At 45.2% G+C, this 23,450-nt stretch overlaps 1 protein-coding gene across 3 annotated transcripts in view; it reads left to right on the top strand.

Moving 5' to 3' along the window:
- Positions 1-1,123: 1,123 nt before the first annotated feature.
- Positions 1,124-23,450, top strand: part of GLRX3 (glutaredoxin 3) — a 539,364-nt gene continuing 517,037 nt past the window's right edge. For 2 of the 3 annotated variants that reach the window (XM_069611446.1, XM_069611443.1), the window contains exon 1: positions 1,124-1,249. In XM_069611446.1, coding sequence (XP_069467547.1) covers positions 1,185-1,249 — 65 coding nt within the window. In that variant the 5' untranslated portion in view covers positions 1,124-1,184. The other variant, XM_069611445.1, reaches the window with a different exon arrangement.

Here is a 23,450-nt window from a genome sequence, read left to right as displayed (position 1 = left end):
TGATACAAATTTGCATCAATTCAATCTTCTTGTGCGCCAAAAAAACGTATGTACTGGTTTTTTTGACTGCTCTTTTGCATTTGAACATCCTCCTACCCCACGTCTCAGTTAAATGTTAAATGTTAAAGGTATTTGTACCGCGCACCGTCACCAACGGAATTGGTCCCCAGGCGCTCTGGCGGATCTGTAAAAGATAAGGTGGGATGGGTTAGTAAGGTGAAGAGGGAGTAAGATAGTGAGAGGAGTGGTGTTCTGTTGGCAGCTTCAACTCGGTATACACCGGGTGCTGAGCTTTGGTGTGGGTATTGGATGGGTGTCAGTCCGCGTGTGCTGTTGCTCCGGCTTATGTGTTGTTGCAGTGTTGTGAAGTGCGTGTGGCTTGTGGTGCGAGAGATGGTTGTGTGTGTTTTTGAGTGCGATAAGTATGCAGAGTTTGAGGTTATATTGGTTGGTGGGTTACCTGACCTTTAGCATGCTAACATTCACAGTTTTGTCTAAGTGTGGCACTTGTTGGCCTTCACAATCCTATCTAGAAGCGGCGCAGGCCAATGTTCAGAATTCTATCTAGGTGTGGGCATGCTAACATTCACAATCGTATCTAGATGCGGCGCACACTGGTGTTCACAGTTCTAAGTGTGGCACATGCTAACATTCGGTTTCATCTAGGCGCGCGCATGCTATCCTTCAATCAAAATCCTATCTGGATGTGACGCAGTCTAATGTTCACAATTCTATCTAAGTGTGGACATGCTAATATTTATAATTCTTTCTAAATGTGTACATGCTAATATTTACAATTTCTATCTAAGTGTGGACATGCTAATATTTATAATTCAATCTAAGTGTGGACATGCTATTATTTACAATTCCATCTAAATGCAACACAGGCTAATGTTCACAATTCTATTTAAGTGTGGACATGCCAATATTTACAATTCCATCTAAGTGCATCAGTTTGCACCCTTTCCACCGGTGACTGGTCCATAGATATATCAACCAAGTACGGTAGAAAGAATGTTTTTGTGTGCGAATATCACCTCACAAGAAAAACACTTACTTCGAGCATGTGCTGAATGCGACACATTTGCATTGGAAATACTTTGAGTAGAACGTAACGAGCAGGTCACGTGACAAGAAGCCTTGTTAAGGTACATTACTCTAATGTGAATTGCTTGTCTAGCAGCATGGCGGCACTCATGGAGGTTATGTCTGTTGAGCAGTATCAGGAGCTGTTGAAGCAGAGTGGCAAGTGAGTTACAACCGGAGTGGTGGTCGGGAACAAGTTACAGCTTCTCGAGGGCACAGAGAGGGAGCAAAACGCCAGTATATTCTGTTGTACAAACTCGAAAGCATGTTAAAGGTGTGTGGTTACATGAGCAGTAAAGCAAAGGGGACTGCAGATTACGACATGGGTAGATTATGCCACCAGAGAATTTAGTATTACGAGAATTCACGTAGGCGAATATGTCAGATCAGCGAGGAGGGATAACGTCCAGGCGCAGAGCTGCCTTGCTTTCTTTTCACATGTGAGGTTTTCATGTTACATATGTGTGCATACCTTTTATGCTGTGCATACCTTTTATGCCTGAAACGTTATCGTGACATTTTAAAACTTGTGTATCCTGTCTACAAATACATAATTTTCTAGTGATTTAAAACTACTTCCATCTCTATTGTTTTTGAGCGTAGCTCATTCATTTGTTATGACATTGCAATGGGAGTTAAAACATTTTAGGATCTCGGAGTGCTAGCTGCCTATGCCCCTATTCACATCGGCGTGCAGTCATGTGGATATAGACATAATGTAATTTAGGTCTTTTGAGTGATTAGTTTGTAATGTCTGGCAATACAGCCGTCTGTACCAAGGGAATTTAGTTATATCTAGTGCATGTGGGTGCAATTATAGTGACTAGCTCATTCAGGATATCGTAAGTGATATGATAGGATAGTTTATTAATATACCGCCTGTGGGCGTGTCATGTGTTACTGTGCTACGTACCCACGGCGTGCTTGCTGTTCGGTACAAAGGTGTTGTTAACGAGCGTTTACCAAGTAAACCGCAGGTTGGCTGACGAACCCCTTACCAAGGCAACCACAGCTATCCATCTAGACCAACTGTATTCGGACTTTATTTTTAATTATTTGTTAATGCTGCGCCACCTAACCCCTATACCCCCCCTTTCGGTAAATATATTGCTGGCGGGCCTCCACAGATGCCATATATGCTTATATTTTCCATTAAAAACAGTCCCTGCATTCACCCTTTTTGAAGAGCTTTTGGGACCCCCCTGGAGGTGTGCACCCCCACAGTTTAAGACCACTGCTCCAGACAGTGCCATTCCCCCCCCCCCCATTCCACGCTGCCGGGACAGGTGTTGCCACTTGGTAGCTGATGTTGCAGTAGAGGAGAATGATATGTTACTGCAGGATAGTCTGCAGTAACAGCAGCAGCAACTCAAGGTGGGGTGGAGAGGGATTGCTAGAATCTTATCTTGTTGTTGGGGTAGCTCCTAAAGGTCAGGAGCTGGCTATTGCCACCTGAATAGATGATGTTCATCGTTAGTCTCCCTTGTCAGCTGAGCACTGGCCATCTCCTCCCACTTCCCAGTATCCCTTGCATTCTGAAAGGAACCTACACCGCTTGTCCTCTGCCACCTTTTTCATGTGCAACAAATCGGATGGCCTCTTCGCTTCCACCCCAATGCTACTCATCCTGGCTTTCAGCAACTCCCACTGCAGTCTGAACTTTTTGCATTCCATCATATAGTGATCCACCGTCTCTGTGGTGCTGCATGACTCGCAATTCTCAAATGTGGCTCTACCCATATTAAACTTCCATCCTTTCAACCCTGCATGTCCCACTCTTAGCCGATTCAAGATAGTTTCCTCTCTGAGTGCCAACTCCACATTCGCCCCATGCCTCTTACTCCGAACCTTCTTGTACTGCATACAATTGCCTCCCCGCTAATATCCCATCTGCTTTGCCACTCTTCCTTAACACAGCCTTTCACAACCACTTGCACCTCATCCACACTTAAGGGGATCTCTATATCCGCTACATCCATTCTTGTGACCTCATATGCGGCCCTTTGTTTCCCTAAATGTATGGGGATCCATGCCAACTCAATCACCACCCCCCCCCCTGTGCATCTCTCCAACCGCTGCCTGATATGCATTACTATATATCTCCTATCCCCATTCCCTTCCTTTTATAGCTTGCAACAGACACAGCAAGTCCACAAACGCCACCACTCTAGCCAACGGTTTCTCCATAGCTCCAACCACTGCCATTAACTGTGCTAGGGAGATATTGGCCCTCATTCCGAGTCCGGCGGTAACCCTGCCGGTGTTACTGGCGGGTTGCTGCCGGACTCAGAATTATTTATCGGCGCCTGATTTCTGAGTGCCACCGGCTCATTTCGAGTCCGGCGGCCGTGAAGTCAGAATTGTTAATCCCCATTCCCATAGAGTCCTATGGTACTCTATGGGATTGGGGACACTGGTCAACTCTGCCTACCATGGCCGCTATGCCTGGCAGGGTCAGACCTGTTGAGAACAGCGGCTGCAGCAGGCAGACTTGTACTTTGCAAGTCTGGAAACAAGGGTGCTGGTAAGATTACTGGCACCCTTGTTTCCGGACTGGCAAATTTTATAATGAGGCCCACTATCTGATGGCCTCACTACCTTAAACTCCTCTTTCCCACTTAAAGAAGTATGCCATACCTACTTTGATTCGTTCTGGATCCATCTGTATGAACGTGTGCACCTTCTTTCCCCCCACATACTTTATCACCAATTTAATCTCCCCTCTGTCTCCACACATTTTACCACTATATTTGCCAATTCCATATCTTCGTATGGGCAACATTACTCTGTCAACATTCTACACAATGTGTAGTGCTGTCGCCCCCAGATGCCTAACCTGTCGGCATGAAACCCATTGGTCCCTCTGTTGTGATGTGCTTGGTTAGTCTGATGTGGTTTGTCATGTGATTTATGATGTCACCTGAGTGCCTATGGAATGTTGATGTATGGTGGGAGAATGCTGTGGTGAGTGTTCTATGTTGTGTCAGTTGAGCCCTCCCTCCCTGGGTGATGGATGCCGGTGTCTTTCTCTCACTCATTGCTTATGTCTTAATCCTGTAACTGTAACTTATGAACGGAAGTAAACTTAAGAAGAAGTAACTCAAAGCGGTGTGGACATTGCTTTATAACAATGGCGACAAGGATTTCTTCTCAGAACTATCAGAACGCGTGCAAAGGAAGCTGAAGAGAAACCAAGCAAACTTATCAAGAAGCTAAGGATTCAAGTGGCCTGCTGCGGGGGGGTGCAGGAAGAATTTGGAAAGCAGAAGAAAACAGACGACACCGCCCCCCAAGGACCAAGTAAGCAAACCCATCACCCAGGGTGGATTAGGGAGGAGGTTGAGTAACAGCCCACAGCACTTGTAAGTGTCGTGCCGGGGAAGCAGAAAGCAGAATGTGATCCACCTTCGCTGGTCGTCCCATAGCTATTCGACATCACAGCAGCCCTTATCTACTTGGGACTGCTGGGTCGAGGGTTCCCATATGATAGACTAGCGTTGAGGTATGGCAGATGAAGTTGCCTCGTTATTTTGATGCGGCACGGCATGCAGAGGGAAAAAGGACTGTAATGGTAGCAGATTACGGTCCGATTGCCACTGTCTGACTTACAAATGTGGTGCTTTCAGCACGAAATTGCTTAATCAAACCGGCCAGCCACTGTATAGCAAGCCACAGCTCGCCTGGATGACGGTTTAAGGGAGAGATGTGTTGTGCTCAGATCCGGAGCAAGGAATGGTGACGTCACAGGCAGATGCAGAGTATTGGCGATTGGTTGGAATGCCGACGTGTGAATCTCTAGCTTGTCACCGCTTGGGTTCATCTGGACGAAGAACGAACTTCATTGGGTTGAGCGTGCGCATCTTATTACGTTTTGAAAATGGACCTGTTTTGTCTCTGGCTGCGTGCGACGTAAGGCGGAAGGGAAATGAACTTTTCATTTCATGAAGGTCAATGTAAAGGACCTTGTTGTGATGCCCCACGTGACCAATCACGTGGCACAGCAAAGCCAGCCGGCTAGCTGCAACATTGCGATCGGGGAGATGAGTGTAATTAAAGGACCTTGTGGGTGTGCCCAAATGAGTATCCGCCACGTTTGACATGGAAACAGAATCCTGCATCGTTTTTCTTGTTTTTAAGGCAGTGGAGCCCGCACAAAGATGATTATAGTAAAGCACAGAAATGCCACTCCGTCATGGAAAATGAGCCATTTTGGAGGAGTATTAAAGCATCAATGGGAATGATGATGAATTAACGATGGCCCATTTGATGCCGCTCCGTTTCAAATAGTGAGGCGTTGTAGTGGCCAACGTATAAGGTGACTGATATAGGTCGTGAAAGTATGATGAGCATCGTGCTACATGTTAAAAGTCTAAAGTCGCCAGGTTTATTAATGCATTACCAGTTTTGGGTATCTAATCATCTTGTAATGCATGTTAAGATGACGGTATTTTATTCCGTGATTCTGGCTATTTTTATCTGGTCAGGGTTTGATTATGGGACTGGATTGTACTGCCATTGAGAAGAGTGCTAGAGTCAACCATATGTTTGTGTAGATGGTCTTGGAGTTGACTGGCCAGCATCTCCAAGCTGTTTTAGGAGCTTTACACCATGGTATGGTTAGGTTTGTTAGACTGGGTTGGTCCACCTATATATATATATATATATATATATATAATGTGTTTCTGAGGCAAGCTTGTTGCTGGTTTTGTGTTAGTGAGCTGTAGAGTTTTGCTGAATCTCTTATCTGTCTATGGTGATTTCGTTGTCATCCTGGATGACTAGTATTGCGTCGGGGTGACAAGTTGGTGCTTCATGGTGGCAGCCTGAAGGCTCGCCTGTGGCAGGGGCGAGCAGGAGGACCAAAGTTATTTTGTGTTGGTTATGGTATTGTGGGTTAGGTATAGCCTTGGATCTGGGCTGGTTTGTGTCTAGAGTGGGAGACTAGAGTCTGCCCGTGGCAGGGGTGGATGGGAGGTGATTAGTGTTGTTATTGATGGTGTTTAAGAATGATAGGCGGAGTTCTGGAATGGCATAGTTGTGGGTTTTTCATGTAAAACTTCCATTGCTCTCTGGTTTGGATGTGATGTGTGTTGTTTTGGGAAAATGTTTGGTAAGGAGGGAGATGTGTTGTGAAGCTCTTGTTACAAGTGTGTTTGGTAAGGAGGGAGATGTGTTGTGATGTGCTTGGTTAGTCTGATGTGGTTTGTCATGTGATTTATGATGTCACCTGAGTGCCTATGGAATGTTGATGTATGAGTGGGAGAATGCTGTGGTGAGTGTTCTATGTTGTGTCAGTTGAGCCCTCCCTCCCTGGGTGATGGGTGCCGGTGTCTTTCTCTCACTCATTGCTTATGTCTTAATCCTGTAACTGTAACTTATGAACGGAAGTAAATTTAAGAAGAAGTAACTCAAAGCGGTGTGGACATTGCTTTATAACACCCTCCTCTTCTCTCCTAGCTTCTATCTTTGTATTCATGCGTCAAATTAACCACCAAGCACTTCTTCATTGGGTGCCATTCACTGAATGACTGGCATTTCAACCAATATTTAACACTCTGTTCCTTCCTAAATCCAAGGGCATCATGCCCACTAACACCTGTACAGCCTCATTAGGCTACCATTCTACCCTGCCTGTCACAATCCTTGGTGCTCTTGCTTGCATTCTGTCCAGCGAACCAAGCAAAGTTTTAAAGTAGCGAGTCTGCAGATGAACCCCGTACTAGAACACACTTCTAACCTTTCCTATATACAGCAAACTCATACTCTTTTGGCCCCCAACTCCTCACCCGCCACTGCCCTCAACAGATTAAGGCGCCCTTTACATTCCACCACTGTCCTGTCCATACGCTTCCAGGTATCTAAAGTATGTCACTTGTGCCAACACAGTCCCTCTCAGTCTAAAGTCCAGGCTTACTAATGTTGTTCTCCAATGAAATAGCATGCAAACTGTTTTGAAGCTAGACATAGTGAAACATCATTTCCTACACCACACTTCCATGTCATCTGCAATTTCCCTTAAATTGTACTACCTTGATTTTCTCACCCATATCACCCCATCATCGGCATAGAATCCAACCTTGCCGCCGCTCTACTGGATCTGTCCTATGAGACCATCCAGCGCTATATTAAAAAGGATAGGACTAATAACACTGCTCTGTGGAGCAATACTCTGTTCCAAATAATTCTTCATCCAAGAAAATAAATGTCCCTTTACGCGTAGTATAGCTCAGTGGTAACGCGTTCCTCTCGGAAGCAAGATGATGCAGCACAACACAGGTTAGAATCCCGGGTCAGCACTTGGGAACCTCTTCTGTATTAAGCGTGTAATAGAAAAACTATTATAACATAAGCACTTTTTTTCCCGCAATGCATAGAGCAGCCCTTCTCTCCACACCCTACTGTATGCCTTCTTCGTGTTGTACAAAGATTGTGCCCACCATTTCCCTGCGGCTCAGGGCCTCTTCAATGTTCGTAATCGGAACAGTCATGGCATCCGTAATTGACCCATGTTTTCAAAACCCATGCTGTAACATATTCTATTTATGCTCTGACTCCAAAAAGTACAGCAGTATTTCACATGCCATTTTCTCCATTACCTTACAGAGGACAGACTCCCGAGCTATGGGCCAATAGGACCCACAGGAATCGGCTGGTTAGCCTGCTTTCAATGTTGGGAGGATGATTGCCCTCTTGGCAGGTGGCAACATCCCACTATCCCATACCATATTATACAGTCGCAGCACTACCTTCAAACAGTTATTGAGCAATTTATGTAGCAATATATATCATACTCGCCCGGACTGAAGTTCCTACTCCCCTTCAAGGATTTCCATAACTCGACTCGGTGAAAGGAATTTCCATACAGGTCGCCCATGCCTCCACATTTTGCAATACGCTCACAATTAAATTTGTCATCTCTTGTCTAGCTTCCGGGGAGTAATTGCACGTGCTGTGTACCCATGCAGAATGTGCTGCTAAAGCATTCACTTTATTATAATATCACACTGCTGTACAATAATGATCGGAATCTGAAATCTCTCTCTCTCCCTCCTGACACGTCGTGCATTTCAATTTTGCCCATACCTGCGCCATACTCGTGCCTCCAGTAAGGGTACCACAGTATTTCCTCCAATATTCTCTTTTATATGTCCTGATGTGGGGGTGGACCTTTGATCTCCATAACCCAAAATAGGCCCACCTCTTAAGAAGAGAGTGCCCGTTTGGCCAGGAGGAGTTAGATGATGCTGTACAGTCAAACGTAATCTAGTCTTGTCGAACCACACAAAGATCTCACATTATATACATTTTGAAACAGTTAACACACTCCCACATATTTTGTTACAAAGTTTATCTCCCCAAACATGATTTGTCAAACATATACACATAAATGTAATCTCGTTTAGTTCCCACATACTCATTGGGCGCTTTTCTTTAACCTTCTTTAACCACCATCCCCTTTCAACATACATTTCATCGTCTCATATTAACAGCACACCCCTTCTCAGGATCTTTCCGTCGTATGTCAGGACACAATCACATGGTTACACATTCACATAGCAATCCTAATTTACTACAAGTTCCAACTGGCTGAGGACCTCTAACCCCAGTCGTGATGTACATGGCTTTTACAAGGATACTTCAACGATACGAGGAGGGGGAGAAACTTTGAACTGGCGATGTATCTTATCTGCCCAGATTTGCTGGGGTCCTCATTTCACACTAATCTCTGACGACTATCATTTCAGCACACATGGCCTATGGCCACATCCTGGTCACTCCTGAGACCCTGAGCGAAACCCATAAACCATATTTTCGCTCTGCCCATAAGCATCCCTTGCACTGGGTATATTACCTGGATCCAAACTGACCCTACCAGGTGGCTGGACTTCCTCGACAATGAATAATAGGCTCCCATGTACTTAAAAAATGACCTCTCCTCTGCATCTCTATTCCATGTCATAAAAACCAGAGCCTGGCTATAGCTGACCATTTGATGTTATCGCAGTTGCCCGCTGCCTTCCCCCAGCCTTCAACCTTGCGCAACCAGCTTTCCCATCACACACAGTCTATCTCGCCACCCCAGATTCCTGCACCCTGAACAATCCCTAGCTATGAGGTGGCTTGCAGCATACAGATTAGTGTATTTGTCCTGTACCCCTTGTATCTCAAATGCCCCAAGCACATTTACCTAAAGACCCCTGTGTATGTATGTGTCTATGCATGCATGTTCAAGACTACCGCATCCCCTCAGTTTTTTCTCCACCCGCAAATCTCCTTTCTTACATGCACAGATGAAGTGCCTCGCTTCCCATCTTAAGGCACTATGTGGCACAGCAGGCGTCTACATTGTATTGGTAGGATTGTCATTATGTTGCTACTCGAATGTGAATCTAAAATGTATCTAAACACAAAGTATCACTAATAGTAACACTTGTTCCATTCTCATTAACTACACTAGATTCATGCTAAATCGCAACATCGCGCCAACATCACAGTCATCCCAGTGACCAATATGGCACGCACAACATGAACCCCTCTTTTCTATTGAAACCTTCAACCACTTTAACATTCCCACCCTTTAGTTAATATATTAACAAACCAATTTCTTATTCTTTTAACCATCTTCTTGGGGACGTAAGATCCTGCAAACATCTCTCACACTAGTCCCACAATGGGCATGCTCTTCCTCTGAACAAACCCAACTTGTCCCCCTACCATTACCGCAATCTACCTGTTGTTCTACACAATCATCCCAATACGGTGGTGGACATGAGACCGCATCTGGAATCCCAACCTTCCCTGGACCAATTTCTAACTCGGTCTGATTACCCATGTGATATGAAATTTCAGTGGTCCTAGCCTTGGACCGGGTCACAGTCATCATGGTAGCTGTCTTGGGCATCTGGGCAGAACAGCATTGCAATAGCATCTAACGGGTACAAAAGATAGTGAGCAAAAAGACATTTAGCTTGAGGATCTTCACAGCTATACTCGTCCAAGAAGGCATCAATCGAAAAGAGTCCAACCAAGGGTCACTTGTAATCCCCACTTCCTTTTCCATGCCCCCCCCCCCTAAGTTATGTAATGCTGCAATTGTCTGTGTCGGAGTTCCATTTTCTGAATCATTAGAAGGCGCAAAGATGCAGCAGGTGCTGTCAAGCACACACACCCCCCCCCTGGCTTTTAGGAGGCTGAGAATGTACTTGTTTTGCAGGGCTATGCGCATCAAGGCCCAAAGTTCTTCTTTGACTGCGCTAAAAACGAACTCTGAAGAATTCACAAATAATAAAGGTTACTTACGGGTCACCTGTAGCCACTTGACATTCACGATGGCTTGAACACCAGGGGCCAAGAAAGAAGAAAACATCTCAGTCCAGCTGACCAGGAATGTTACTTGGAGCTTCTGTAGACGCTGGCGAGATATAGTTGGATGTTTTGGACCGTCACAACGATTCCTCTCCTATACGCTCAGGAAAAGTCATTAAATTGCCCATGTATGATGACATAAGGGGCACAGTGGACAAAATGGGCACCGATGTGGCTTTAGGTGTTGGGCTGGCAAGTATCAGATGGCTTTGGGGAACAATAAAAACGGGCACGTGTAGTCTGGCGATACTGCACACACCTCGCCAGATAGAGCCAATTGTCTATATGCAAACTGTCCACACAACCAAAACACATCGGGAAGTGCTGATGTACCTCCAGCCAGGTCAGCAATGCGAAGTGTATGGCTGCAGGTCCCATTTTTGCCAACAGACGCTGTGCCATCGCCCTTGAAACACAGAGCAAAATGTGTGAGTAACTGGATCTTAACCAGATATGTCTGGCTCCTTGAGCCATGTCAGATATTTTAGATACTTTTTCCAGACATTTCCACACTCTCGATTAATTTGTGCCACCTCCTTCCTCTGAAAATCTTCTCATTCCTTCACCCCTTGCTCCCATTGGTTATTTGATATGATAGACCCTTCCAAACTCAACTGGACTCTTTGCATACAGCGTAATCCTTCTGCTCTTTATGATCTATGTTTGAACACTACTTTTCAATAGGTGGGACAGAAGCTGTGACCGACTCCTCTTGGACCCTGCACAGGGTTGGGTGCACCAAGCATTGTGCTTCTATTAACCCCATCTTATCTGGAATTAACAGTCTAGGGACACCAGAGGCATGCGGGATAAGAGAACAAATGTAGCAAGATTCTACAGAACTGTCTTCCCACCCTCCTATGTCTGTACCAGACATTATCTGCTGCAAAGCCATGTGCATGCACTATTGGATCTAAATTTACCTTTATTATCACTCATAATGTCGGTATCAGTACTTCCTCGTAGCCTTAATAACACTTCATCAAATCCTATACTACTAGACAAATAAAAAATATTTGCATTCATATTGTTTGCCACGCCTGAACCAAATGGCGATACACATGATAAAAACATAAAACCAAACATCCTAGTATACATTTTCATACCTTCTCTTTATTTACAATGACAATCTGTTTCCGTTCACTCCCCGCTTTTCTTCTGGAATGAACTACAAAATCCCAAGGTCATACTCAACTTTGAGCCTGTGCTGGTGGAGGGGTGCCGAAATCCCTTTGCACTTCGCTAATTAATCCAGCTCTTGTTGTCCTCCACCTTCACTGCAGTCAAAGTTGTGAAAATCACTCGCTGTGGCTCATGGAAACTCTGCTCGTTCCTGCATCGTACAAAGGAACAGATGTAAAGCAGGTCCCCATAGAGAAACTGCGGTTGGTGTAGATCTTTGTAGTCTTTGATGTTTTCTCCTGTTGACTGTTGATGAAAGAACACAACCTGTGAAGATACAAGTCTGACACTCTTTGTTAAAGCCCTATGGTAGTCCCTAAACACCTTACCAAACATCTCTGCTGACTTATACGCATCTGATGCTGTGCCTGCAGGTGAGAGTGGTGTTTGTTATCTGCACCTTATCACTATTTGAGGACTGAGATGGTGCTTCTTTCCTGGCCGAGTTCTCAAATAAAATGGGGCCAATGACAAGCTGAGCAGCCAGTTCTTAGAATCACTACACAATTTTGATTAACTAACTTTAAGAACTCCTTTCATCTGCTCCACGATACCGGTGGCCTGAGAGTGGTACACTGAACACAACCTGTGCTTGGTACCCAAGAGCAAATTAATTTCTGAAAGCGGCATACATAAGTGGATTTCATTGTCAGACTTCAGGACCTCATAGATACCCCGCTGCGCAAGTACCTCTCTCACCAAAGAGTTTTGCTGCTGACTTGACATCAGGGTGTACACAGTGACCAACCTCAAGCCATCAGGAAAATAGGCAAACTACCTAATAAGGTATCGAAAATTATTACACCCTGTATCCTATCTACTAAATCCATGTGGAGCTCCCGAAATGGCCCCAAGAGCTTGGGCAAAACTCCTCTTACTGTATTCATTGTGTTTCCAGGACTGTTCCCTACAAATGTACTCACCTGTCCCTGGAGATTTGGTATAAACATTGCCCCTTGGTGACAAAATGCAGCAGAGCTCCAAAAGTGTACGACTGGTAATGTAGTTGCTCTAGACCCACAAGAAACAACTCTACAGGAATCACTACCTTCCCTGTAAACTCCTGTCTCCACAGCAAATCTGTGGGCGAGAGGGCACATTTCCTCTTCGCACAGAGCTCCTTTTAATTTTTAAGTGCTCTTTCCTGCATTTCCACAATCTGAAGCAAAGAGACCGCAGTGTATGGGGCTGGCAACTGTATTTGCTGGGACACGGTTTCCATTTTCTGGAAGGCTGTGAATGGCAAATATGTGGCTTCTTTCACCGCTCTGTCTGCGGCATCATTTCGAAGCTCTGTTGGGTCAGTACGGTTAGTATGCACAGCACACTTGACTATTCCTACCCCTTCTCTGCCATCTTGACACGCCCAAGTTGTACTGTGGAGGTAACATAAGCAGAGTCCGAATAAATAGTGACTGCCTTCCCATTACTCATTTTCAGCGTCTCTGAGTGCCACTAGTTCCGATTGCGTGGAGTTGTGCGAAGGCAACCATTATTTAACTTTTATTTATTGGCAGACGTTAACAGCATACACAACCAGACAAGATATTCCATACAATTGTAAAGTCACAGTACACATTTTCTGATGGGAGCTAATACATTAAGGTGTAATTTCCCCATAGTGCAGTGTTCCTTGTGCATCACATATTTTGGGTTAGGCCATAGCTACATCTGGTACAGGTGATCCTGGTGTGCTTTCGGTTTGCCTCATAAGGTAACTTCGGAAGTCAGTCCATACATTTCTCGGCGGGATTGCGGCAATGGGGAGTTTATGTATTCCTCTTCGCAGGTCTGAGTCCAGGTAAGTGCATTTGGCCACATTTTAAAGGTTGAGGGGTTGTGGGGGGGGGCTTTTCCAACATTAAAGGATACATTTTTTGGCCACAATACAACCAACATTCAAAAAGATATACGTTTTCTTAACACTGGCATTTTTCCATACCCCAAACAGCACACCAGCCGAATCAGGGTCTACTGTGGTGCCCACGATGTCGGAGAGTGCCCGTAGGATCTGTCCCCAAAAGTCATAGTTTGCTGCATGACCAAAACATGTGTGCGTGATCGGCTGTCTCAGTCTGGCCTCTTGGGCAGGTGTGTATAAGGTTCCGGTTAAACATAGTGAGTCTGTCGGGGGTGGAGTATAGTCTATTCAGTATTTATATTGCATGCAGCGGTACCTGAAGTTAAGGGAGACCTTACATGTATGAGAGCAAAGTTTCTTCCACATCTCATGGCTTAGTTTGTTTGCCCATTTGTTTTGTGTTTTAGGAGACTGGTCCAGGGTGTTTGCTAATAACATTTTGTATAGAGAGGAGACCCTCCTCACTCCCCCGCATGCGCCGGTTGCTATGTAGTGTATTTCGGGTGTATCCGAGGGTTCGCCCGGGTAGCATGATAAGTTTGAAATTGGTATTGATCTATCGTCCACCTGGAGAACTAGATAATTTTAATGACGATATTGTTAGTATCGTCACTCCCATGATGACCACCAATTCTGGGTTGGTCATTTTAGGGGATTTTAACTGATGGAAAAGTAACAAATTGGATAAAAAAGCATTAGAACTGGAGAAAATGTTGAAAAGTCATCACGTTACAGTACATAACACAGAACCCACGCATAATAAAGGTCACATATTAGATTGGATTGGTAGTGGAAATCTACAAATTGGAAATATCAAGACTACTCCCTGCATCTGGTCCGACCATTTCTTTGTAACGTGTGTACTAAAACTCCCTGCCATAACACATAGAGTACATGAGCTCCCACATATAGTCAAAACTCGAAACTTTAAGGGTGTTACTGCCCCGATTTTGACCAGCTGTATTCAATCGCTGATTACCAATGACCTAGATGGCCCAGAAATTCACATGGGTAATTATAATGAGGAGATTACTAAAATGCTTGACGAACATGCCCCTATGAAAGACAAAACTGCCAGAGACCTACATAATCGCCATACATGGTTTTCTCCAACATTGGCTGAATTTAGGACAAAAAAAGACAGGCTGAACATGCCTGGTGTAAGGATGGCTCCACAGAGAATCTGTTGGCCTGGAAATCCAAAGAGAAGACCTATAAGATCAAAGTTGCTGAGGCAAAAAGAAAAGTTTTAATGACCAAATTAATCTGGCTGGGGATCAGACAAAAGAACTTTTTCGTCTCTCTAGCTCATGGGGGGGGGAAAAAACCTGTTGTCTGTAGCCCTTCTATTAAACCCACAGCTGATGACTCTAACAGAGTACAGAGGTCCTTCGCTGATAAATTACTGAAAGCACAAGACAAAATCAAGAAGGAGGCCCTGGTACCCTCCTCACCAGTTCTGACTTCTAATCAAAATTCAATGGATATACTAGAAACTGATGACAATCCTCTAATAAAATTGTGAGAAGTCAGTAATTACAACTCAATTGGAGAAGCCTATCGGGTTCAGGTTTAAGGAATCTACCATAACTGACATGCTTAAAACACTTAAAACCATGCACCGTACTAGCTGTCCTGGAGAAGTGCTTCCGTCTAAGTATATCTTGGAACACAAGGACGTGTTTGCCCCCTTCCTTTGTAGATTTGTGAATTCATCTTTTCGAACAGGCATCATTCCCCAATCTATAAAGAGCGTGGCAGATACACAGTTGCTAAAAAAATAAATAAAAAGCAGGACTAGAACCTACTGATGCAGCAAACTTGAGACCTATTACCAACACCTTATTTTTTTCTTAAGCTTGTTGATAAAGTGGCTGCCATACAGTTACAGTCCTATGTCCAGGCAGCTGGTGTACTGCATGTAAAACAGTCAGGGTTCAGGAGTTACCACGGCACAGAAAGTGCACTTCTGGATTTACAGACACACATGCTCTTCAAGTTGGAGCATAGCAAGTCAGGGCTGCTGATGCTGTTAGATTTATCGGCAGCCTTTGACTTGCTAGATCATAAAATACTATTAGACCGGATTTTAACTGTCGGAGGTCTCTCTATGGAGGCCATTACTTGGCTTAGATCATTCCTAGAGGGCCGCCAGTCACGTGTGCACCGGGGTGATTTATTTTTACATGTTTTTATTGGCATTTAAATAGTTACAATTGTGCATTTCATTTTCCATTATACATGCCTACATTTAGGTTAACAACAAATAACAATTAAAAAACAACTTCCTACATGTGCCGTGTGTTACTTATAACCTCGGTTGGGGCAGACACTTTCATGTTGGGGGGTTTAGCCGGTCGCTTCTCATGTCGCAAGTTGGGCAATGTCATTTGGGTGCTAGGGGGGTGACTAGGCTAGGCACACCACGGGTGGTTCTTGTTTTGTTGGTGCACTCATCGGATGTTGTCATCAGACAGGTGGACATGTCCCAGAGCAAGGCTTTCCATGCTGCACATTTATCATTACCATCAGGTTCCGATCCGTTCGCTCCCTCCACCCACACCTTGGTCTCTGCCTCTGCCCACCTTTCAAATTCCTTGCGCCATTTTACATATTGTGGCCCGCAGCAGTTTTCCAGGACATGGCAATGATTCTCTTGGCTTGTATGCATGCCAGGTCCATAAACCGGTCACATGTTTGTGTTTGCTGATTCTGGGGTAGGCACCTAGCAAGCATTCTTTCAGTGACCACTCATACCTTTTTACTCCAGCCTCCCTGCAAGCTCTCTATACTTGCCCAGAAACTTCACACCCGCTCACACCCCCAGAACATGTGTATCAGGTCAGCCTTCTCGCCTTTGCACCAGGGGCATTGTGAACTCGCTTCTTTGTTAAACATTGCTATTCTGTGTGGGGTCATGTATGTGCGATACAGCGTGTTCAGTTGCATCAGTTTGAAGCACTGGTTCCTCGATACAGCATTAGGGAAGCTCAGTGTTCTCTCCCATTCTTTCTCTGTTATGTTTGCACCTAAGTCCTTCTCCCATTGTTCTTTCAGTGTTGTCCCCTTGGGGTTGGATGTGTCTGTCAGCATGCTATACAGCCGAGAAGTCGGCCTCCAGCCGCCGTTTAAATTGTACATCAGGGTCAGAAATGGGCTCACCTGTGGTTCCTCAGGCCAACCCTCCCATCTTTCTTTGGCCTTTTCTCAGACTCTGCGGTACCAGAGAAATTGTCCGCTCGGCAGCTCCTCTTTCCTGCATCAAGTCAAGTTCCCTGAAGACCCCGTCTTAATATACATCTCTCCATGTGTATATCCCTTTCCCTTCCCATTTTCTTACCACTGCCATATCTCTGCATGTGTCTGCTGCTATCGGCACCTCTGGTGAGTAGGGGTTTGTTCTTTGCAGTAAGGTTTGCGTTCTCCTCCATACCTTCCTACCCAGTGTTACTATCAGTTGGGTGTGTTCTGGCCCCCCTGGGTTACACATATTATTTATTTTAGTTTGCTAGGAGCCATCAGGTGCTGCAGTAGGTGTGTTTCCGAGTTTGGTTCGTTCTGTGGGATGTTTTAACCCACTCATCCAAGCCCTACAACAGAACTGTGCATTACTGGCAGTGTAAAAACATAATGGCCGCTGGAAAGCATGCTGCTGGCCAGAAATCACCAGAAAGTGCGCAGTGACAACCTGACAGATGGGCCACCATTCACTTTTGCCTCTGTCAGTGTTAATACAGGTGACCATTGCCAGACCCCATCCTTTGGCCGCACACAGAGCAAAATCAGTGCAAAGGAATACAGAGCTGTTCAAAAATCTGTTTTATTTTGTGTCAAAATTGCTAAAATCATGGCTCACAAAACTACCAAAAGGATACAACTTCTTGTTGGTTGTTCTACATTACTCTACTGCAAGAATCCACATCAGTATAACAGCAGCAAGAATCATATGTCCCATGTTAAAGACATTTGATTTAAAGACGGCTGTGAAAAATGGGTGCGATACCGGTGCTCGCCACTGACGGGTGCTGGCGATTTCTAATCCTGACAGGAGAGCTGTCTTGCAGAAGCTAAATATGCCAAAGCAGAGAAGTCTATCAAAATGCCATATAGAGTGCCACACGTTGATTTAATGTGGAAAAAGACTTGATTAAAGATATGTTGCTTATTTTCAGTTTATAATGTTATATTTTTTTTCACAAGGAACTAAGTTGCAATTGATTAGAAGGCAGTCTGATTTAATTAAAAGTTCAGGAGGCCGTCTGTCCCTGGGAAACCTTCACACCTGGTCTTACCACCAACAGCACAGGATATCGCATTGACATGTAAATTAGGAGAGGAGGAGATTTTCTCTGCAGCCCGGAGGAAGGAACAATGGGGGCTTTGAGATTAATAGAATATGCTGATTTGCGGTTTAACTGTCAACACTGCTCTGGGAGAAGCAAGACATGTGACCATCTGACTCACCAAGCTTCTAGGGGAGGACCAGACTGGGTTGTGGATTTAATATTGCACCAAATATATGTTTAAGGAAAATGCTTCTAAAATATTGTATCAAGCTGACAGAAATGTACAACTTTGGGATTCTTAATAGGAAAAATGCATTCACAGTTCAATACTAAGTTGGACGCCGTGGGATGTTCTGAGGCCAAGCCCCATAATTATTAATATTGTGGATGCAGTGTTTATGCTAGAAACCTAAAAACTTCCAGTAATATGCTCAGAGAGGGTGTGTAGGTCTGTGTAAAATTGGGGGCAAAACCAGTATTGCGAAATTCACCAAAATCGCGAATAAGTTGTCATTTCTGAACCCAAGCTCTTAGAAAGATCACGGTTGAACAGAGACCTGTCTTAATTAATCTGTAATGTGTACATGTATTCTCTACAAGTTGTGTATCCGGGAAGCATGTTTTGTTATGAAAAATTGATTTCTAAGTAAAAGCAGAGGGGAGGGATTTCAGCTTCAGCCATAAACATGACACCTGATGACTCATTCTGACTCACTACTCCGTTCTCCAGTCGGGTCACAGGGAATCCTCTAACCTATCAAATCCTTAGTGGGTTGGGCATAGAAAGTCAGCCTCTACACCCACTTAGAAAAAACATAAAAAGGGACTGCTGAGACCCAGAAAGGACACTCATTTTTCCACTACTCACCGATTCCTGCGCAGCATTCTGCCGGACCAGATCCAGACAATATCCAGAAGAACCTAGACTCCAGATAGATCCAGAACAAAGCTCTAGAACCCAGCTCTAGAACCTTAAGCAGGGGTCTAACCCAAAAGCTGAACTCTTCTCAGCAGGCCTCAGAATCCAGCAACCTAACCAAACTATTCAACAGCCTTGCCGTGCTGTTTGTGACTGGCTAGAACCCTGTGCCAGAATCGGATCCAGACCCAAAAAGCAGCGCTGTATCCAGAACCCGCTTGATCCAGTCCAAGAGGCCAGACCAGACCGCTGTGCCGTGCTGTGAGCAGAACCGGTGCCTGAGACCGTCCTGTGGCGAGTGAAGTCCAAACCTGACCAGATTGGTGATGAGGCCCATTTCCATTCCATTCCAAAACTAGAAGTAAGTATTTAGTCTAAAACTGTGCATAGTCATCTCTTAGTCTAAAGTAATCTTATCCCATCCATTTTAACTGGTCCAGAACTGCATTTAGAATTTTGTGTCCATCCTGGTGATTTCAAATCTGTAACGCGCATTTCTCATTCTGAAAGATTGACTTTATTTTTGAAAATCTAACTCCACAAAAACGTCTATCTTTTGAACCGCACGTCCTAGAAGCAAAATGTAGCTGTCATTTTAAAGCTTATAGTTTTTCTGTAATCGCGATTTACCCACGTGGGGAAAAAGTGCCACGAATTGCAATTTAGCTTACTTTCATCACATGTTAAAAATAGCTGCTCTTGCTTACCACTGCTGAATTTCGTTTTCCATCTGGTAATCATTCATGAATCATTGCTAGTGTTGACCTGAACTAATCCAACGCAGCTATCACTTATCCTGAATCTCCTTTAGTGAATTGAAAGCATTTTAGCATATTTCCCCATCCATTGCAATCACCTTTTGCCTGTTTAAAATCATACCGGTTTTCTCTAAGCTTGCTGGGGGGAACTGGAATTGAACTGCATTATTAATTGTATCCTTGAAACCTGTGTGTCCTCATTTCCATCTCTTCCTATTGCATAGAGGGGGGAGTGAGTAGTCACAGGGGAAAAAGTGACCATATTATCTTGTGATTGAAACCATATCAAGTTTATTTCTGTGCCACATTCTTTCATATCTTGCGTTTCCTTGAAACCATACAAAGTGTTCTCTGCTACCTTATCCTTTCTATACCAACTCCTCATTGATTAAAGAGAGTGTGCTATTGTAATATTACCCATTGTTGACCACTATTATATTCATAAGTGTACTATCAAATATTATTTTGTTCATAAAAGTGTGATATATTGTTCAATTCTTCCAATAAATCTTTTAATTTGCAAAACAAACCTACTTCTTGGCTCAGTGAGGTCAGGGGGATTCAAAGAGAGAGGTGTTATATAAGGGTTCATCATCCAAATTCAAAGAATTTGACATAAAAACATATTAGTAAGGGCTTCCATTGGGCATCCCAGACAAGGCTATGGCTTAGTTGGATTGCTGGATTGAAGTCACTTACAGTTCGCCAGCCACTCAATTGTGTGACTGAGCTGGGCTGCCAGATAGCACCCCCCCCTTATCATATGGTAGATATCACATTGCTAGTGGGAGTCTGTGGCGATTGGTGCCCCACAAGAATTCCCGAAGCAGCACCTCCAAGGAACGACAAAAGGATGCCCCAACATAGTAGTGCACATTATTGAAGTACAAGAACCTCGGAAGAACAATCATGTTGGTGATGGCTACCCTACCTAACGGTGATAGTGGCAGCTTCGACCAGAACTTCATGGACCTCTTCAAGCCCTGCACCACCTTGTCGTGTTATGTCCGTGTATTTGTTCCGGTCTGTGTCTGATATTCACTCCCAGGTATCTGAACGAGTCCACCTCCCAGTTAAGTCCCACTGCTGGTAGTTCGCTGGCACTCCTCCCTCTCAACGGGAATATGTAGGATTTGGTCTTGCTGAAGTGGATCCCTGACACTTTGGCGTAGTTGTCAAATATGTCCAGGATTACTGGTACATTCAGGTGTGGATCTCTCACGTACAGCAGTACGTCATCTGCGTAGAGCGACAGCAGGTGTCCTGTCCCCCCAGCCCCCCAAGATGCCAGCATTGAGGCGTTGCTTCCTGAGGTATATTGCTATGGGTTCAAGGCCCAGCACATATAGCATTGGGGACAATGGGCATCCCTGTCTCGTCCCTCTTTATATCCCAGACTGCTGACACTATTCTCCCTGTATTAACTCTGGCCTTTGGGTTCATGTATGATATTCACACCCATCGGATGAATCCCTCCCCAAATCCAAATTCCCTTAGCGTTGCCACCAACCATTCCCAGTACATTGGGTCGAACGCCTTTGTGGTGTCTAGGGAGAGTATGGCATACTGTTCTTGGGATGCCGCCGTTTGTTCGAGTATATGTTGTAGCCTGCGTAGGTTCAACGCTGTGCTGCATCCCGGTATGAAGCCGTTTTGGTCACTATGTATTAGGCCCCCCCATTATCCTGTTCAAGTGGCTCGTCAGTATGGTGGTTAGAACTTTGACGTCATAGTTCAGCATCGCTAGCGGGCGGTATGAATCAGTCGTCCATTGGTTTCCCTCGTTTGGGTATCGGTATAACTAGGGTTTCCCTCATGGATTCTGGCAATTCCCCTCTGGTGTATGCCTCTCTGAAAACCTCAAGCAACACCGGTGTCAAGGTTGTTTCATATGTTTTATAGAATTCTGGGGGCAGTCCGTCAGTTCCTGGCATTTTTACTAGCGGCAAGTGACCGTATTGACTCTGTGATATCTTCCCCTCTTATTCCGGCCTCTAAGGTTTCCTGATGTGATGGGCCTATTTTGGGGAGGCCTATTTCGTCCAGTGTCTTTAGTATGTCTTTTGTGGCACCTGTTGTTAATGACTGTAGAGGTGGGAGTAGAAATTTCGAAAAATGTAGTTGATTTCCTGTTGTGTTTTACGTGTTGTGCCTGCTGCGTCTTTGATCTCTGTGGTTTGAGATCATGGGTGCTCTCTCCTGCATAACCACGCAATAGTCTGCCTGGCTTATCTCCCTCGGCGTGTGCTTTTGCGGTTTTCACTGAATAGTCAGTCAAACCTGGAGAGCCTCCCCCATGCTTCTTGGCAGTCTCCATGCAATCGTGCTAGTTCCACCTCCTCCTCCCTTGTCACCCTTGTGTCTGTCTCTGTTTTATCTCCTCCTCCAGTTCAGCTCTTGGTGTTTTCCGTATGCCCCCCGCACCCGCAGTGGCCTCTCCCCTCACCACTACTTTCATTGCCTCCCAGACTGTGCCCCATCTTTCAACGCTACCTATGTTTTTTTCCACAGATTCCTCTATTTTATCTTGCAGCTCTTCCGTTAAAGGCCTGATCTGTTATGGCATCTGGTGCCATGCGCCACAGCGGTATGGGCGGTCTGGGCCCCCACGTTTTCCAGCTTATCAGCAGCGGTGAATGGTCTGATATTGACCTGCCTAAGTACTGTGCCGATTCTATTTGTATTTGGTAGCCCTTGGCCACAAATAAGTAGTCGATTCTTGTGTGCAGGGAGTGTGGCGATGAGAAGTATGAATTTGTCTGTGGTATGTAGCTCCCTCCAAACATCTACTAGGTCCAGGGCTTCTACCAGTGTGTTCAAAGCCCCTCTTGCCGCATCATTTCTGGTCACTGTCGGTTTAGATCAGTCCAGCTTCCAGTCCCTAGCAGTTTCTTTTTTTTTTTAACATATTTTATTGGTTTTTGCAACTAACACAACATAACCAAAACAACCAACACACCCGACTGTCGCGATTACTTCCAGCATGGCATTCATTTCGTGTTACATGTTAGTCATCCCCTCCCATCCCTTAAACTCCAGCTTCCCCTCATGGCCTCAAATTTCTCTAATCCGGGGGCAATTCCCCCTTGTCGTTTGCACTAGTATCACTTTCGTTGGAGTCCCGCCAGTGTGGCAACCATTTGCCTCCAAGCTATAAGTGGGCCCACTTCCCCCCACCCCCCCCCCCCCTGACTGCTTCGTACCATACCGTGGTCTCAACGTCAGCCCATTTCAGGAGGTCATTCCACCACACTTCCAATCTGGGCCTGTTAGCTACTTTCCAAACCATGGCTATTCTCCTTATAGCCAGGATGTATGCCATGTCCTTGAATTTAATGATGTGTTTTAAATTCAGTGGTCTGGCAAATCCCCCCCCCCCCCCCCAACATGCATGCCCATACAGAGTCCACATCCGACTTAATCCCCTCCTCGGATAATCGTAGCTGGACTTCACCCCAAAATCTCCCCACCTCCGGGCAGGCCCAGAACATATCAATCATCCCAGCATCCACCTCCCCGCACGTGGGGCATTTTTGGACATCTGGGCCCCCAAGTCTGGCAATCCTTAAGGGGGTCATGTATGCCCTGTGGGTGACATATAACTGCACCTGCCATTTCTAGACACCTTTTTGTGGTATCTCTGGGCTCTTTCACACTGTCCGTCTTGTATGGGTTCTCCTGCATATTCCTCCCACTCCTTTCTCACTTGGGGCAGCTCCTTGCTCACTCTGGACATCACTACTTCGTATATCTGAGATATTTCATGCCCTCCCGCCGAGGTATCATACATCATCTCTATGGCTGCATCCGGCTACTCTGCCAGTGCTGCCTCGCACCACGTCTCCTGTACTGCCCACTGTGTACCCCTGTGTCCTCCACTATCGCATGAAAATGGTCGCCAGGCCAAATACTGGGAACCCACCGGTTCCCAGTATTTGCGGATCCCTCTCCTTAGTTGCTCCTCCGCCCCGCATAGCGCCACAAGTGGCACC

Source organism: Ambystoma mexicanum, chromosome 8 (genome assembly GCF_040938575.1).
Source record: "Ambystoma mexicanum isolate Mex_15411 chromosome 8, UKY_AmexF1_1, whole genome shotgun sequence".
Lineage (NCBI taxonomy): Eukaryota > Metazoa > Chordata > Amphibia > Caudata > Ambystomatidae > Ambystoma > Ambystoma mexicanum.
Note: the sequence above shows the minus strand (reverse complement) of the source record. Positions and strands in the feature narration are given on the sequence as shown.